Source organism: Microplitis demolitor, chromosome 3 (assembly GCF_026212275.2).
Source record: "Microplitis demolitor isolate Queensland-Clemson2020A chromosome 3, iyMicDemo2.1a, whole genome shotgun sequence".
Classification (NCBI taxonomy): domain Eukaryota; kingdom Metazoa; phylum Arthropoda; class Insecta; order Hymenoptera; family Braconidae; genus Microplitis; species Microplitis demolitor.
This window is the reverse complement of record NC_068547.1, coordinates 19,972,159-19,992,926: the sequence shown is the minus strand read 5'-3', so window position 1 is coordinate 19,992,926 and position 20,768 is coordinate 19,972,159. Positions and strand designations below refer to the sequence as shown.

The 20,768-nt window shown below is 30.2% G+C and overlaps 1 protein-coding gene across 1 annotated transcript in view; it reads right to left on the bottom strand.

Moving 5' to 3' along the window:
- The window catches only part of LOC103574537 (protein amalgam), a 31,447-nt gene extending 12,274 nt beyond the window's left edge, over positions 1 to 19,173 (bottom strand). The window contains exons 1-2 of the mRNA XM_008554004.2: positions 17,847 to 19,173; positions 905 to 1,014 (exon numbers count right to left, since the gene is read on the bottom strand). Of these exons, the coding sequence (XP_008552226.1) occupies positions 905 to 1,014; positions 17,847 to 18,012 (276 nt within the window). The 5' untranslated portion in view covers positions 18,013 to 19,173. The remainder of the gene's footprint in view (positions 1 to 904; positions 1,015 to 17,846) is intronic.
- Positions 19,174 to 20,768: the final 1,595 nt, after the last annotated feature.

Below are 20,768 nucleotides of genomic sequence, written 5' to 3'. Positions count from 1 at the left end.
CTCTGGTGGACAGAGCGAATTCGGACTGACATAAAATTCGTAATCACTCCCGATTTTTTAGTGTGTAAGTGAAATTTTTCTGGAGTACCCTCGTGCTTTGAAAAAAAAAATTTCATCTAAAAATATTTATAAATTGATCACGGCTTTGTTTGGAGTAGATGAAAATGAATAGCGCTTGGTAATTGGCTGTCTGATAATTAAATCCATAATAATTAATTACTCGCTTATATACTCTCTCGTGTTTTATTCACCCTAATATTTGATGAATATAACAATCGAGAAATAACACAGCTGATACTATTATAATTGCTATCTATTAAGAGAGTAAATGTTTGTTAATAATAAGTGCATAATATAAAATTATTTCTATTATTATTATTATCATACATACAAGAGATTATTTTCGGGACAGTGAACAAGACACTTTACACTTTGACGGTATAAGAGCGTGTTTACGTAAAACGTGACTATTTCATAGAAGGATTGTTGAAGACCGAGTGAATGAAAGGTGTGAGAAGTGGTGTTGTTGTTGTTGCGGGTGGTGAAGGTTTGTGAATGACGTAAGAAGGAACAATGATAGTATAGCAGCATGGTGGCGAAAAAAAGAGACCAAAGGTGAGTTAACCCGATGGCTATCTTGTGGATGTAAGGATGAAGAAAAGGGGTTTTATTTGTTTTCCAAGCGTATCACCTTGCGGGCCTGTGAGTAGGAATAATGGATTCTTTCAACGCCCCCGGCATCACTTGTCGTTCGGACAAATGATGAAGGAGTGAAATGTCTCATGTCGAGTAACTTCTTTTTTGTTATTATTTTTTACTCCCGTATTTTTATTTTCTTTTGTTTTTATCTTTTAGTTTTGATGACCATCTTTTTAGTCTTAGTTTTATTTTTAAACTTTCTTACCTTGTATTTTCCGATGTTACGGACGTAACAAGAAAACACAGCTTCACGTCCAATTGCTGCTGTCTGATTGCCGACGGGCCGGACGAACGCTGGACCCGAAGTGAATGTCTCTAAAAATAACAAATCACTCGATTTATTCTTGTCCCAGTTTTTACTTTATTTCTGTTTATTTTTGTATAACTTTTTTCCTCAGTTCAAAGAGAGCTTTTAGATTTTATTTAGACGGACTTACAGGGGATTAGTGAGCCGAATATTTTTTTTATTAATTAAATGATCTAGAAAGAGCTTTAAAAATATTTGTTCGTCCGTTTGTTGGTCTGTTTATTAAAAAATTTAATTGGTTATAGAATAAGTCTAATATCTCTTTATATCTTTATGGTGGATTATACATTTCTATGGTATTCTAGTCTGAATGAACGTTGATGTTCTGATGAATGAGCTATTAAGTTTATATTCAATGCAATAAGTCTGGTATTTCTGGTATTCAATTAGTATAAAAATAGGGTATGAAAGCTACGAGGGGTAAACTTTATCCTGTAGAATTATTTTTAAATGAAAAGAATAATATTTATATTTAGAATGAAAAATGTTCTTTTTTTTTTTTTTTTAATGTATTAGGGCTTTAGAATAATATATTAAAAAAATATGTCACATTTTTTTTAACCATTCGTCTTATAAATGCCTCATATGTTTTGGATAAAAATATATACATGTTTATAAATCTTTTATGTGTGATTTTATATGTAAACATTTATCAATGTAAATATTTACAATACTCTGAAATGGACGAAACGGTGAGTGAAATATCGAAAAAAAATACATTTTTAAAATTATAAATTATCTTGATCGTCCGAATTTTTATCTGTCAATTTATATTTATAATAAAATACTACAAATCTTCCGTGGGACAAACATATTATTGTAGTATATATTAATATCAATAGATTTTATCAACGAATTTAATGGACAGTAATAATAATATTCAAAATTGACATACATTATATTTAAGACATATTTTTATTAATTCATCACTAAATCAATAACACCAATATTGGAACGATCATTAAGAGCATTAATTCTTGGGATAAATGACAGGGACGTGTTTGTTCTTAATAAATCTGAGAATAGAATAAGAAAATATCCGATCGACTTGTAATCAAAAGCTACTGAAAGTACGGTTTTAGCTATGACATCTTTACCTTAACTTCCTGGCAATGCAAATAAATACTTTATTTATAATACATAAATAATATATTATGCAAATCTATCGATTAAAGTACGAATATAGTGCGCTGTCGCCTAGTTGATTTAAAATTTAATGTCTATAAATACAGAATTGTATTAACAGTATACATACGCAGGGACAAATTCAAATTTATTCAAAAGTAAAATATGGGAGTAATGAAACTGGTGTGAATGAACATTGTACACCTGTGGTTGCAGATTAATAATGAATTACAGCAATCAATATCCAAAAGTCCATGGACTGAGAGCGATTACGCAGGAATTGATGTGGACGCGAGGTGCGAATGGCCATTTGGGAAATAGTCAAGTGACTGTGCAAAAATAAATAAAACAGTAAAATAAAATTCTAATGCAAACAAAAATAAAAATAAAATAAAACAGCAAACTTTTTATTTGTATTTATTTTTTCTGTCGAGAATGTGATGATATTTTTTTTATCACTAATATACGAGCGAGGGTGCTTTATAAATCCTGGGAAATAGCAATGCTCAGAGAAGCATCGTTGACATTCCCCACACTTAGCTCTCGCGCGCGATATTCCATCTTCTGCATTAATTTGCTCGTTCGGTCGATCCTCGACTTTCTCATACCCTTGGGACGATGTTGGTGGTGGCAGTCGTTGGTATTCTGTGCCTCTCACTCCTCCTTCTCTTTATCCACTGCTACCTCATTCGACCCATCCTTTTGCTCATCCTACTACCTACCGGTACTCTACCAGTACTGGTGCTCCTGATGCTCTCTAACCCTCATGCGCCATCTCTATACATGCATACTCACACGTATACACTGTGTATGCTTTACTGTTCTATAACCTACCCATCACGAAGCATACCAGGCATGCCTCGAGCTACGAGTGACAGCACGGCTTAAATCCGAGAACGAGCAATATCCAAATTGCCTCGGTGCAGGGGTTTAACGTTGCCTAGCTCGACCGAGATAGCTTCGCGGACGACAAATCGCCGGGGGAATAAAACTTTCCCGTTGATGCACAGGATTGGACAGAAACAATAATGTACCTACGAGACTTCTCTGAGATTCTCTCATTCTATCTCTCTTTCTCTTTCTCTCCCTCTCACTCTCTCGTGCGCTTAATGTCATCTCGATAAAAATCAATCACTTAAGCATCACTTAACACAGCATTTCATTACTTTTAAATTTATATGCATTAATATTTATATTTTATACATTTTTACACGTCATTAGGCTTGGTGGAGCAAAGAAGTTTTAAAATTAATAATAATGGATCAAATCGAAAAGAAAAGATTTTTTTTTTATTTCTGATCAATAAAATTAATAAAACTAATGTACATTTTTACTCTATATTACGGTGATAAAAATCGTTTGTGGAAACTTGATTCTTTAAATATTTATAAAAGTTTTTGTATTGATAGAACATGAAAAAATTTTTTTATGACAAAGGAAAAAAAATAGCAGTTTATTTTTTCGTGACACTTGTCACAAAAAAAATATTTTATAAAATTTTTTAACTTATTTTTAGCCGTTTTTAATAGTATACATCCATCGCGTCGCCAATTAATCTAATGCGTGACACATACTCTGTTAGCTTTATTTTTATACTCCAAAGCCTTATTTTAACGTTTATCAATTTATTTTTTTTATTCAAATCGTTACATATTGGTCTCACGAAAAAAAAAAAAATTTTGTTAAAAAAACAAAAAAATAATATCGGCAGCTACACATACTTTACACAAGTATAATCTCGTCAAAAAAGGTTTAAACTCACCGATGGAAAAGGATTTTCGCCATATTGTCAAAAGTGCCGTGAGTTTTCCGGTTCGAAAAATCAACGGGATAACGTCGAGAATAACTCTTGCGAGAAACGTTACGTAAAACTATTTTTTTCGTTGTTGTTTTTATTTTTACCCACCATTCTATACCAATATTTCAACAACTCCTTTCTCTTCCAGCTTTCCATTGCATTCATCTCACTCACTACGTCAAACCACACTACAGAGCACTACGCTACTATTTCTATTATTGCTATTATTTTTTTTTTTACATATTTTTTAATATTTTTTTTTTTACGTCTCGTTTCAACATATGTATTTACTACACTACTCTCAGTAGTACTCGTGAGTAAAAATTCTTAATGCCGCAGATTTCGCGAGTTCGCTACACAACTATTACTACGCTACAGTATACTCTCGCGCTAACACACTAGATATAGAATAAAAAGGAAAAAACCACAGGATATCGGATGAAGAAATGTACATAAAAGTACACACAGTATGTAGTTGTAAGTGTAGTAGTGGTTGTGCCGTTGAAAGAATGAATAGGTGTAAATGCACGTGTCAGTATAATATATATATATATATGCTTTACCAGAAAGAAACGCTGAACGAGAAAGAGCAAAAGAAATAAAAAAGTATAAAAAAAAAAAAGAGGTAAAAATTCCCTTTTGGGAGTATTTTTCAGATTCCAGTGGCCTCGATCGATCTCACTATTTCTTTCAACTCTAGCTTTCTATTCCTCTATCTTCACCATCTACACCATTATATATTTTATACCCGACGTGTATATATATGACTCTATTCGTGCATCGACGCACCTCGCAGTTCTTCGTTGCAAAGGGTTGATACACAGAGCAAACGCCAAGCATATATATGTATATATATATATATGTTCAAACAATCTACTGTACGTAACTGTAGCCTTTACTACTCAGGACTTATACAATATAAAGATCGAGAGAGTATAGCACTGGCGTAGCGGAATACTAGATCCTAGAATACTCGTGAATTTACTATACAAAAGGATATCTGAGATTTAACGATAAATCCTTTTATATTCTATAAGACTTACCGAGGCATCTAAGTCATAAAACCGATAAATCCCTCGATAACTCAGGTCCATAAAGGAAAATATACATATGCGTAAGATATACAATTCTATTCTCAAGAAAGCCTAAAAGCTTTTATTATACTCATTTTTATTCTCTACCTTTTATTATTATCATTACCGTTATTATTATTATTATCATTATAAGTTATAAGCTCTACTTCAGCGATCTTCAACGTCTTTATTCCACATTTCATATATTTTTTGCACAACTGAAACGTCAGTTCTTTTGAAACTGATCGATTATCTTTTTGTTTGTTCTTCCAACTCATCTATATATACAATATATATACTAGAACTTTATTTTCTTTTCCCGCTGTACATATTTATTTTACTCAGACGTTATACTTTCAATGCAAAACCTACTGATACAACATTTAAAATGTTTGCAATATAAATATAGCCTCTAAATTTAATAGCGACTTATCGTGATAATGCATTCGCTTAAATTTTTTATCAAACATCTATGCTTGGATTGTTATTGTTTTAATCATCATTAATATTTTCATTTTTAATATTATTGTTATGATTATTATTATTACCATAAAGTTGGTAAGTTTTAATGGTTAGCTGTTATTTTAGATCTAGTATGTTCTGTTGAACTAAATTTGTGTTGCACTGTTGCGTGCAGGACTTAAACTTATATATCATTATGATAATATGTCACTTAAAATATATTACACAAAGATATACATCAACTAGATGTTGGATCGATTACTAAGAACTAAATATTTGTCATTTTTAATGAATGTTTGTACGAATAGAATTTATGGAATTTCGGAATGAATAAAATTTTATGAATGAGAAAAAAAAAATATGAAAAGAAGAGGAAGTAAATAAAATAAAACATTGCATTTTGATGAAATGGCAACAGGTTTTCCGTTAATTTTGTACTTGGCGACTACTTCGAGCTCAACCGTAAAAACAATGAAATCTAACAAAATAGTCAGCGGAAGCCATTTGATTCCATCGCCTTTCATCTTACGTAAATAGACTGCGGCTTTTCTACTTCACCACTAACATAATACTCTCGTTACAACTTTACTCTGTAATTGCTTTAAAAGCTTTGCTTACTTTTTTCATTTTGTTTTTTGTTATTTATGTGTCGGTTCGTTTTCCCATAGTTTCCCGTCTAGTTCTTTGTCATTTCTCTGTCTTTCTTCAGTTCGCTTTAATTGGCTCTCTGTAAACTCGAGTAATACTTCTGGGAGCATTTTTTATTATTGCTTAATATATTCTCTGGTGAGATTATTGAATAAATATAATAAACGGAGTCGCAGTAGTGGAATGAACCGAGTTCAAAGGATTTTATATAAATAAATAAGCTTATTTTATTTTTCATCAATTTCACTGTTTGTCAAATGTTTAATTTAATAATAGTTTAAAAGTGTTTGAGCTTATAAGCATTTGAGACACTTTATTTTAAAGATATTTATTACTGCAACTGCAGTAAAAAAAATATTTAATATCTGGCAAAGCTTTGGTTTAAAAAAAAATTTAATTAAAAAATAATAAAGTATTTTTTTTTTTTAAATGAAATTAAATGCAGAAATTTGTTTTTTAAAAATTTGTTAAATTAATATCAAGTACATAAATAACAAACTACGTAGTAAGATAAAACTAATTATCATTTTTTTTACTTGGCAATTTATTTTTATCTGAGAGTTAAAACTTTGATTAGTCGCTTTGCAGTTATATCCTATATATTTAAATATATGAGTATATATATATATATATATATATATATATATATATATATATATATATATATATATATATATATATATATGTATATATATATCTTACAATGGAGTTTGTGGAAAGTACGAATTCAACGCTTTGTTATATATTTTTTGTATAATGACGTCATATTGTCTTTAATTAAAGAACGTTGTAAAACGGACACGTCTACAGGGACTCAGCTGCAGAATAGAGCACAATGAAAAATAAAAATAAAATTGTGTAGTTTATTTTTATATTTTTATTTTTATTATTATTTATTTTTTTTTTTTTGCAGTCGACACGTGAGTTTGTTGAGCAGTGAGTAAAACGTGAGAGACAGGAATTCCGCAGTAAAATCCGCGGCAGGCGTTTACGCACCGGAAACAATTTGTTCCGCTTCTCGAAAAAAATACTGACGCGTACACTGAATTTACTACACGTTTTTTTTTTTTTATTTATTTATTTTTTCATGGTATTCATTTTAATTTTTATTTCGCATAAAAAAATTATAGTAATTATTTTTTTAATTACGTAAAATCTACCTGTGTTAATTAATTATGAAATTTTCGGACAGAGCTCAATTTTAATTAATTACCAATAAATTTTTTAATTAATTAATATCTACACCGCAAACAATCGGGAGGGAATTTGGTGATCTGAATTTTATTTGAATTCACATTCATTCCAATTCGGAGTTTTAATATTAAAATAAACTCCTTGTATGTTGATTTCACTCCAAACCGGTATTTCAATATTACAATTAATTCCTCTTCGGAGTTAACTTAATTTCAAGGGGATTAAATAAATACACAGTCGTCCACTTCACATTCACTCTGGTTTCAATTCACGTTCATTCCGAAAATTTTTTTACACAGTATATATATTCATCATTATTACACTTTGATCAGGTCGATGAAAAACGGATTAAACTCCACAGGTTTTTAAGAGAATATCCTAATTAATAGTAGCTTTGATGTCGCAATCGCTATTGTGATTGGATGATGTAGAAATTCTTTTCCGAAATGTCACCAATGAGGTAAAAGACCTACTACCCGATCTTTCATTTATTTATACATCTATACTTAGTAAAATTTCGGAAATATATATATATATATATATATATAAATAAATATATGAGTGATCAGGTACTGGGTCTCTTACCTTACATCATTATAAAAAATCAACAAATTTTACAGTAATTATGTTTTTTTTTTTTTTAATTACTTGAATTAGATAAAAGATAATTTTGAAATCGTTAGCACGAAATTTAAAAGCCGATGAGAATTACATACAAACTCATTATAGAAAAGTGCCTCCTTCATGTCTATTGAATTTTTACTTTACATTCTTTATTTTATACACTATATTGTCGAGTTGATTAAACATCAGGTACGCAATTAAATTTTTATCTACTTTATAAAGAAAAAAAAATAAAATAATTTTTTGTTCATCGATATTAAATCGTTTTACTGAATACGGAATTTGTTACAAATTAAAAATAAATTGAAAAAAAAAATTTTATTAATTAAATTTTTCAATATTAAAATTCATTACAGTCAATATTTATTCATTAAATCCAAAATATGTTTTTAATTTAAAAAATTGAAATTATACAACAAGTACCAACTTTATTTCATGACTACTGATAAAAAAGTGTATTTATTCATTTGTCCGAATATTCGGCAGCAAATTAAATTTCATTAACTCCACATACCATTGCTTGCGATTAATCCATTGAATAGATAAATAAATAAATTAAACAATATAAACAATTAAAATTTTTTTTTTTAAATAAAAAGTCAAGTAATCGCAAAAAAAAAAATTATCCTTTGATGTTAAGTGAAATTATCAGCTTTTGTTCCGACAAATGAGAGCATCCATTATAATAATCCGATTCTCTCTGACGTTTTTTATTTTTTTTTCTCTCATAATTTTTAAAATTATTATCATCAAGTTTTAATCAATTAAATTCAGAATATAAATTAAATAACGAATATTTTACGTGAATAATTTTTACAAATCCATTAAAAATTAATTTATAAATGCATGTAGCGCAATAATTATGAAAAAAAAAAAAAAAAAAAAAAATGTAGCATAGTTAGCGCGTTATGTATCGCAATGATTTTTTTCACACATTTAATTGAAAGAGATGTATTCCCTTTTCATATTTTTTAAAATGTCACCCACATATATTTGCATCTACATACATATATATAAATTTATACACATATATGCCGTGTCTTTGTATACGAGTGTGTAATGGTAAAGTACTCATTAATAAATTATAATACCCACAAATACATGCTTTAAAATATGACGTAAATTTTCCGTAACTTTTCTACGTACTGCAAATGAATCTTTTGATCTCCAATTTTTAGCCTTCTTATATTTACCATTATTATTATTATTATTTTCATTTTTATTTTTAATATCATCCCTTTGACTTTGACATAATTTTGTTTGCTTTTATTCGTGTAATTTCGTCCACTTAGCGTCAGTGAATGTAACAACGAATGTCGTCTTGGGTATTAACTAAAGAACGCTCTTTAAAGCCAACCCCTTCAGCAGTGAAATCGAAAGGATGTAGAGAAAAAAATAAAATTAAGTAAAAAAGGGTATACTGACAGAAGTAAAGATACTGGGATTATATAGAAAAGGTGGAAAAGTAACGTCGAAACAGAAGAGAAACAGATACGTATATAAAACAGAGATGAGAAAAAAAGGGTAAGTGTGTATAAAAAATTATAAAGAGACCGAGAATGAGAATAAGAATGAGAAGGAGAGAGAAAAAAAGAGAAACCCCAGTGGGACTTTTAGTACAACACCACCACCTTTCCATTAGTTTCGCGTCCCCTAACGGAGACTCTAACGAAATGGGGTTTTCCCCAGGAAACGAATTTAACCCATTAGTGTGCCCGCATCAAACCGTTTTTTTGTAAACGATACCGACTACTACGACAACGTTGGGTCAGAATCCTTCTTAAGTCTGTATACTCACTCAGTTATATTTTTTAGTTTTTTTCTGAATAAAACCCGGAGATTTAATAAATAAATGAAGCAAAAATAAAACAGGTGGAGAAAAAACCTCGTCGACCTCATTCGATAATCGTTAGCTCGTCAAGTTATTCTCTGTATTTTTACCGAAAATAGTCGACGTAATTAAACATTTTACCAGGCATCTGCTTTAATTCTTACTTTACTATATTGTGTTGAAGTTATTTTTATATGTATATTTATATTGTATATTATAATATATTCAAATGTATATACAGTGTGATGGAATTAGTGAGTTGTCATCATCAAAGTGCTACTCCACACATCGTTTCACTATTTTATTAAGCCCAACGTCAAGAGATGTGCACGTAATTGAGCTTGAAATAATTATACTATAAAATAACTGACTGTAGAATTAACGAAAATGAATATTTTTTTTAAATTTTTAAATCATAACAAATTACTTCGCGTGTACTGGTGAAATTTAGTATTCACTTAACGAGTTTCACTTAATTTTAATTAATAAACTAATTTTCAAATATTGTATAACGTAATAATAATTTATTATTGAAGTTAAGTGTCGGTGTACCCTTTCTTAAAAATATAAAAGCGGTTTAGGCTATCTCGTCGACCTCCCCAAGTAGCAGAGTCAACTTTAAGATGTCTTAAAGATGTCTTTTAAATGGACAAGACAAATTTTTGTTTTGTCTCAAAGTCATCTTTTTTGGTATGAATAAGACATGGAAATGTTGGTTCCGAAGACAGAGACGAGCTGTGTTGTTTTTCCTGTCTCATGTCAATTCAAAAATCGTTTAGATGACTTATTTTACCACTATTTGTAATTTACTTTTTGTCGTCACTTGTGTTAAGTCTTTTAAGTAGGTATTTTTTCGGTGACATAAATTTCCGATCGTTTTGTCAACATATTGATGCCTTATCGACAAGTCAAAAAGTTGCCTAAAAACTGATATCTTATAGATGTCACAAAGGCAAGTGTGCTACCTGGGTCAGCGCATAGGTTCCGCGCGTTTTCATCCCGCGACGAAAAATCCTACGACAAAAAATCTCCTGACAAAATATCTACGGACATAATATCTCCGACAAAATTTAAGTGTTTATTTATACTATTCACAATTAATTTGGGTGCTTGTTTTTCAGGAAAATTGTGGGAATTTATAAATAAAAAATAACTACTTATTTAAAGTCCCAGATTTTCAGAAAAATTGTGGAAATTTTATCGAAAGATAATTTGTCGGGAGATATTTTGTCGGAGGATATTTTGTCGGGGATGAAAACGCGCGTTATCCAGCGCAAATTGTCAAAAACGAAAACAAAAAAATTAATTTATGTTTAAAACACTTGTAGCTATATTCTAAACTAGAATAATTCCGTTATTGACAAAAAAAAAAATCTACTTTAACAAATAAAAAATTTTGTAGGCCATTTCTCGACGTCGACGTAAAAGAAAAAAAAAATAATCACAGTTTTTAGTTCATTAAAAAATTCTAGCCCGGGCTGCATCCACTTCATTTGCACAGAGAGAAAAAAAAATGTTGCAAAAAAAATGTTTTCCGAAGTATTAAACCAATAAAAAATTTTTTCAGAAAAATACTATTGAACTATAGCTGAACCTTAAACTATTTTTAAAATTATTCGAAACTTATTCATGTATTAACTTTTAGACGATTGGAAAATAATCGAATAATAAATTGATTTTCAGTCAGTAAAATGAAAACACCCCTCAATTATACATTAATTAGGTTAATGATATATTTGTTTTATGATACTTAATAATAATTAAATTTATATTAACATATTTTGATAGCAATGATAATTATTTGTAAATAAATATGTCTCATGTTTAAATTTGATACATCCGATCAGATTTATATTTTATGACTCTTGCATTGTGTTTCATTAAGCGTTCGAATATGTGTAAAGAGATGAAAGGATATGGCTGATATTGTATGTCGAGTATCGTTACAATATGATATGAACCTTGTATCAGTATAATTACCAAAGTTGCGGCCAATGTATAGTATATATACAAATTCTCTCCATTTTAATTACGTATGAGAAATATTTTCAGTACATTTATGAAGTTTCTCGAGATTATAGTAGCTTTCGCAAATAAGAAATAATAAAACACGTTAACTTTCATTGTGGTAACTCATATTATAAATTTAATGTAAGGAATTATCTCAGAGTATATTTTATGTACAACAGTCTAATAACTTAGACACTTAAAGAGGCCACATACATGGTATACTTAAAAATTTCCAGAATAAATCCGACATGAACGCGGGCTGGATGATTTTTTATTTACTTAATTCCTCGGAGTCAATTTCACTCCGACGCGGATTTTTAAAAGATATTGGTAATAAAAAAAAAAAAATATTATTATATAGTGAGGTTAGATCCTTTACATTTTGACATTTATATTGAGTATAGAAATATTTACGAGCTTCTTTTCTAATAGTAACAGCAAATAATTTTTAATAATTAATTATGAGCGGCTGATAATATAAACTTTCACGCTTACGAAGTTAAAGAAATAGACTTTTAATGTTCTATCATTAATGTAATTTCCCTGAGTCTCAGTTTGACAGTTTATATACTGTAAAAAATTTATTTGTAAAAAAATTGCAGAGTACATGCAGAGTAGATGACTGTGTGTTTTATTTAATCTCTTTGGAGTGAAATTCACTCTAAATTGGAGTTTACTTTAATATTAAAATTCCGAATCGGAATGAATGCGGATTTAAATAAAATCCAGATCACGTCGAAATCAATCGACTGAAAAAAAAACTCCCTAATTATTCAATATGTGGGGGTTATTTATTTTCAAACTCCGGAAGTCCGAGTAACGGAATGAACTCGGATAAATAAAATCTGTATTTACTCCAGATTCATTCACGATTTTTAGCAGTGTTTTTATACAATTTAACCTAATTTTTTTATTGAAAGTTCAATTATCGGGAGATTGGACTAAAATAGAAATCTTAACGAAATAATTCCATTCGTATTTGTGTGACATGACTTTGTTTCTCTTCTTCTGAAATTAAGACTTTCAGATCACTATTTATAAGTATCTACATTTTCGTGTTATATAAAAAGTTTTTCAGTTCACGAGAAACTTAAAATATGCTTGGGAAAATAATAAAGATTTGAAATTTCGGATTTCTTGTGGACTTACCTAGATTTAATTTTATTTTATTTCGACTTGTGGAGATATTCGTAGGCTACAGCTAAAATGTAAACTTTCAAATTATAAATTTCAAAGAAATTTCGAATCCTGATAAACGAAAATGTAAAATCTGGGAAAATTTGCACGGATCTGAATAGATTTGAATAGACACGAAAATTAATTTATATCTGACAATTGAAAGATCTCTATATCAATTCATTTATTTCGGTTTATGATTCCAAAATAACATATTTTTTATTGTCAATTAAATTAAAAAACTTTCTTATCCAAATTCCTACAAATCAAGTAAACGTTACTACAATACCAAAATAAAAAATATTTAAATACTTTGACAGTTACTTGCTACAAGTATTCAATTATTCGAAACGACATATAAAAGTTTTCATAATTTTACTATAATTATACTTTAGTAAATTAGTATCTAGTCGAAAAATCTAAACTTGCAAATTAAACATTCAAATTTGAGAGTTCAAACTTACCCAGACAGTTTATATATTCAATATAAATAACAAATATTTAAACACTCGACAGCTCTCCTGCCGAAACCCTATTTTAGTAAATGACAAACTAATTATGCTCTGAGGTTTGAAATTCTAATTACATTTCTAGTTGTACCATTGATAAATTATTCGTAATTGAGTTGATTCATATTTTATTTTTTAATCTATAACTAATTTTCAGTCGAAATTTTGAATTGTAGTTTTGATAACAAAGGTAAAAAATATGCATTTATAAATTATTAAAATATTAAAATACTAATTACTTTCCCAATTAAAATATTTGACAATAACTGACGTTTGTTTGCAAAAATTATTTGGAATACATCACCACCGTTTTGTTTCAAATCCTTTTCTTTCATCAATTTTTGTCATCATTACAACTTTTAAGCTTCATATAAAATATTACTATTGCCTTAAAAATATTAAAAAAAAAAAATTTCAATCCCACAAACCTATTGTAATATGAAATATAAAGAGGTATTACAGCAATTAGTATGTTAAGTACAGCTTATTACTAAATTATGAGTATTGTTGCAATACTAAATAGGGGTAATATAAAAGCAAGTACTGTTAATTGAACAGTTAGCATAATACTTATCAACGAAACCGATAATTTGTAGTATCTTGTTTTAGTAGCAGTCTATCAATAATTAATAGAATAATAAATCTCTGTATGCTGACGATCTATTTCAAGCCTTGTTTCAATACTTGTTTTTTAATGATAAAAAAATTATCATTAAAAAATACCAGAGCCTTAAAAAAATAAAAATTCAGAAAAAATGAATTGAAAAATTTTTGAAAATTTAAGTAACAATCATATCAACTAAGTTCCCAGTGCGATTAGTTAATTATTTCTCTTTTAATTATCTAGCCTTAAGTAAATTTTTAAATTAGTAATAACGCAAAAATTATCTAGTGACGTTGCACAATTTTTTTTTCAATTTTCAAAAATTACTACAATTTTTTCACGATTTTTTTTATTTAATTAGTCTTCTCTTTTACTAAAAGTGTTTTTTCTTACACAAATTCCATTAATAAATTATAATAATAATCGCAATAAATAGTCGTTGGGGTGAATAATTCTAATGTGTGAAAAAAAAAATCATAGAAAATTCCATCTTTCATTCTATTTCATACGAACTAACGGAGATAATTTTTCTCTCCACTTCCCGATTTATTCGAGTGAACATAGGTCATCTGCAATAACACATTATTAAATGTGGAATTACGAAAAAAAAAGTAAACTTTTTTTTATAGAAGAGGAATAAATGACTGGCCACATAAGCACACACAAGTATTCACTAATTAAATGATATTATCTTTTTCGAGCTACGAGTTATTAGTTAGAATGAGTGTCATTATATTAAAAGGGATTATCTTACCACTTAACCGCTATTCCGAAAATCACGTCTCCAATTAATTAATAATTTTCACTTTTTAGTTGTCTACGTCTTCATACATTTTATAGAAATGGTTTTTTAAATAAAATTTAAATAATTTTCTTCTATTTCAGCGTTCAATAAATTAAAAGTTCATCTCATTAATTTTTTAGCTTCACGGATTACTTTGTTTAAATGTAGCGATCAATAATTTATTTTGAATAACTTTAAAAGAGAATACGTCATCAATATCTGGTAGAAAAAGTTGCAAAATATTATAAAATTGTAGAAGTAATAATACACAGTAATAAATATTGTGTTAAAGTCAAAACAATCTGTTTGTTATAAACCGCCCACACAATATTTGTGTTATTTTTTAACACAGACTATTTGTGTTTAATTTAAATACAAAATCAGTGTTAAAATTTCAGCATGAAATTCGGGTATTATGAGAAGTAAATTCAACACTTTTTGGATGTCAGTGACGACACAAAAAATGTAAACTTTTACATTCCCTTTGTACCGTACGCTTTAGTAAAAATTATCCAAAAAGTTTGATACTTTGAGGATATGTAGTGAAAATATAAATTTTTTTCATGCACATTGTGAAATATATTACTTTATAGCATATAAATAAAATGCAATTTCTACTAACAACATAGTAAAAAATTTGTTACTGACTACATGTTCGTAAAGTACCAAACTTTATGGACAATTTTCACTCAAAAATTATCTGCGTGCTGTCGAAAATTTTGGTGTAAAAATGAATTTTGCTATGTACTTATTGAAAAAAAATTTTTGTGTTATACCCTCTAAAAATAAATTAGTGAAATTCACTGCGAATCCGTGGATAGGCGCTATTTTCACAGCTATAAGAATACCACTAATTTAACCAATAGTATATTTGTAGCTGGTTTCCAAGGAATATTCACTAATTCGATTCATTTTTAGAGAGTACGTAATTTATTTAAAAGTTACACAATTTTACTTCCATCATTTCAATCACCAATAATTCAATTAATTAATAAATACACTTTAACTGCAGTGATCGAGTGAGTAAAAATATTCACAATGTTAAATATTTCCAACACCGAAAATTTCAACACCTACACTGCTTGGAATTACCACAGACTCAGTAAATAATCAAATTTTTTATGAGTATGAATATAGCAGACATCAGAAAAATTTAAAATAATAAATAAATAATTAACAAAATAATATTTATAAAAAATGCACTGATTTCAAAATTTCGTAAATGCGGATTTTTTCGAAATTTTATTTTATCAATTATTTACTCTATATTTTTATAATTTTAAATTTGTCTGATGTCTGCTACATTTACACTCATAAATTTTTTAGTAAAATTGACATTATTTTCTGTGACTATCCATTGTTTTTTTAACACAAATTTCATGTTAATTTTCCAATAACACAGTGACATGTGTTGATCAAGCACGAAACAATCAACACAAAATACTTAATACAGTCACAATATTTTGTTACTGTGTACATTGTGAGATATCGTAAATATGACAGTTAAATATCACAATTGGTTTTATAATTGTATATAGAAGGTATTGGGTGAAAAGTTTTACTATTAAATTGAAAACATAATGAGCTTTGTAAATAAACATAATTCAAAATTATTCTTCTTCGTGATGAGATAAATTATAGCGGCTACTGTTATTACATATACAATACGATTATTATTCGCATTATATGTAATCTAGTTAACAACGAAATCATGTTTATTATTATTATTATTGTTATTACAATCATAATTATGATTATTGTCATAATAACTCGACTTGTTGTGAGGAATAAATTTGAAAATGTTAATTAGATTCATTTATTTTTATTATTATTATCGAAATAAAATTAAGATCCAACTGATAAAAAATAATATTGATGAGCCATTAGCTCGATAAAATAATGTATTAAACGGTAATTAAGTGTGAAGGAAGATAAAAATATAAAAAAAAAAGTAACAAAAAATCTGGACGTGAAAATAAAAATATAAAATTAGTTCGTGATTTTTCTGTTATGAAATTTATGTGGAAATAAAAATAGTCGGCGACAAATATCGAGGGATAAATTTAATTTATAAAATTCTATTGGTATCGGAATATATAATACCTTATATAAAAATAAAAATCCCGAAAAAGGGAAAGAAAAAAAGTTGGGTGAAAAAAAAAAAAAATCGAGGATATGTTTTATTTTTTGACGATCCCTTCAGTTACGATTCGTCGACGTAATGTAGCGTGTAACCCGTGGGGAGTGAAAAATATAAAAGTGGAAAAAAAAAAAAAGCAAAAACAAATTACGACAACCAACCAACGAGAGACGAAGATCCAATCCACTTTTAATATCATCTAAATTCCAAGCATACCCCTCCCCTCCTCCGGTTTATATTCCAACAACTTTTTACCCCAGCGTAAAAATAATGAAAGAAAGAAAAAATACACATCACGATAATAGTAATTACTATTATTATTATCATCGTAATATTATAATATCTGCGTATGAAAGTATATCAAGATATAAAGTTACATAATATGAATTACATAAAAAAGCTTTATCTGACGGATAATTTTAGTGGATTTATAATTATAATGTTACCGGGTTAATTCACTGGTTTGAATCGCTCGGATACTATACCAACATAGAATATAAAGCATCGCTATCATCCTGCTGGAAAGATCATTAAAAATTAATGACATTGTCTTTATCTCTCGCTCACTCTTTCTTACACTCCTCTGCCTATATCTATTCGGAAAAAATATATAAATCTCTATATCCAAATGGAAAAAAGACTTTGCGCGCGAGTGCCGTTGAAAGGGAACTCATTCATCTAGTTACCGGAATAATGAGATAGAAAAAAAAAATCTCGAAGAAGTTAGCAGAAGAAGCACGAGAAAAAATTTCGCGAGGAAGTGTTTGTAAAAAGAAAAATACACTTATTTAAAAAAGAAAAAATTTATTAAAAGTAGAATGGATTATAATTTAAACTACAGAGTAAAGTTACGTAGATTTACCTTGATACGGATGGGTTTTGGAGCTTCCATATCCGATGGCTTGTCCGATAAGGCCAAGTACAAGGACACAAAAGGATCGTCTGAGTAATACCGCGGCGTTGAGTGTCTTGTTGACCGGCGGTAATCCTGCCTCGCGGCGAATGTCTCTCATCCCTTGTCCGTGCATTAAAAGCCACTTTTCCACCGATTGTAGAAAATATATATTTATATATATATTTAGTTTCAATTTCTAATGACTTATGATTATGATAGTAATAATTATAGTCGTGATTGCACCCCAATTGTTTCTTTAATTTGAATATAAACTATGACTTTTTCTCAGGAGCTTTTTGTTTAGTCGTCAAAAGCAGAGAGACTTGTTGATGACAATTAACCAAAAGCCTGTGACGGGATACGGTGACAAGAGGGTTGCAATTTTAGTGGGAGAATAACGATTACTGTAACCTCTTGTGCGAGAAAACAAAGACGGTGGTGATGAAAATAATAACAATGACACTGATAAGGGTAGTAAAAATATAAATGATGAAATCATTTAAATTGCACGCTCGACAAACGAGTGAAACCTCGGGGGCTTGACTACACTCTAATGCGGATGAAGCGATGCCTCGACAACTCGTAGTAGTAACTTCCTCGTGGGGCGCACGTGCGCCCGCAGCTCGTGATGATCGTATCCACGTCTCTCATGTTCTCTGATCGCTTTCTACACTTTTGCTTGATCTTACACCGCTTGCTCTTTTCTCAAACCCTTCAGCCACCTTCTTACCCTTTATTTCTTATCCACCCTCTTGCTTTTTTCTTACTACAGTTTTTTTATTTTTATTTTATCTCTTATTCTCATATCTATGTGTGTCTATACATATATTTTTCCCAGTTCTTACAGACTCTCTTCCGGGCTGAACTTTTCCGCACTTTTTTTAAAACTCAAATAATATCCACGCTTCCGCACTGCCTAACGTCCCACGGGATGTAACTATCAATTTTTTTTTAACCTACTACATCCCGTCTATTTATTTTTTCCCGCCAACTAAAGCTCTATTTTTTTTCATTTTTCGTACATCCAACGTCTTGACGAAAGAAATTTAAAAAATAACCATACGAAAAAAATAATTTAAAAACTATATTAATCCATCAATTTTTGGCATCACACAGAACCCACATGTGAAAAAAAAATCCTTTGAAAACACAATAAAAAAACTTAAATGAAATGATAGTTAAATAACAATAAAATTAATTTTTAAGTGAAAAATGTGCGTGGTGAGCGCCACCGACAACCCGCGTATCAATCACACTCGTGTCGGTAACAACTTGGTCGCAGTAGCCAGGCTTGGTCCTGGTTCCGCTGTCCCGGGCCGTGGACTGCCGCTGCCTGGAAACCCTCGCAGTACAGAGAGAGGATGCCCGTGCGTCTCCCACCCTAGATCCCACTCGCCTCGCGCTTTCGTTCGTCTGTCATTCCCACTCCCTTGTGTCCCCTGCGAATCGCTCGACGGCACCACCAGCTCTCTTTACTCTTCTATCCATCCCCTTTGGCGTTCCCCCTCTTATCCGCCAACACCAGCATCTGTCTTGCTTGCATCCCCAAAGCACACACACACATACACTCACTCAGACAACTTACTCTCATCTTCTTCCAAGCTCTTGGGTCCCGCCAGTAAAGCTCACGCTACTGATGCTCTCGCTCTATCTAATGCCAGTAGTAGTACCGCTTTAGCGTCAGACTCGTTCACACTCAGTGCATCCACTTGCTGTCTGTTTCTCTTGCTCTATCACCCACAGCAACTCTCGCTGGACGTTTGCGACGGTAACCACTACTACATACTAACAACTATCGCTACACAACTACTACTACTAATACTACTACTAATACTACTACTATTACTACTACGGCTGACTACTACTGTACTAATACTACTAAAACGATGGTGATATTGTATGTACATACGAGAATGAAAGAGAAGGAGAGAAAAGAGCGCGTGCGCCCGGAATGGTGCCCTGATGCCCGGGCACCGCTGCCTCCTCTCAGGTTCACAAATCTCTTCTCTGCCGTAACAAGTTTCGTTACAACGCACAGACACGCCGGGTCGTGAGGAGTTGAGCGTTTGGAACATCCGAAGAGAGAATATATATATATATATATATATGTAAGAAGAGAGACGATCGAGGATATGGATGTATAGATCTAGATATATTATACTATAGTGAAAGTAAAAAAAATAAAAAGACAGGGATAAACGTAACCTGAAGGCCTTTTTTCGTCCCTACGTCCCTAAACGACTACTCTAAATTAAATCGAGGATCGGCAGGTTAAAATTCCCTTGGAGACTTCTACAGAGTAAAACGTTGAGAGAAAGAACCGCTGTACGATGACGTAGATCCCTCGGGAATTATTCCGAGTTTACACGGATTAGAAACGTTTACTTGGTTTACTTTTGCGGGCCCAGTACGAGAAGAGCTTCTAGCCCACACATATACCCAATGCGGTAAGAGATTTTTACTTACACGCGGCTGACGATCGGCCGCGCGAGTTAACGTCGTCTCGGCTACAAATCCTGGATAAAGAGGAGAGAAAAATAGGAAAATAAAGAAAGGTAGAATGATGTTCGAGATGCTCCCGGGGGAATTATTCTTGGAATTTACACGGATTAGAAACGTTTACTTGGTTTACTTTTATCTAAAAGTTTTTCTTACTTTTACTTATTCTTCTTTTACTCTATCTTCTTCGTTTTCTTATTTTTATCCTTATACCTATTCCTAATTTTATCTATCACAATCTTAATCTCCATCTTTATAAAATGTGTTTTTTTTTTTTTTTTTCATTTTACAGCTTTAGCGGGGTTTCTCGTCCAGGACACAGCCATTCATTTCCCCCGACGTCTGAGTCACTCATCTCCTCGGTTAAATTAGTAAAAGCAAAAATTTAGA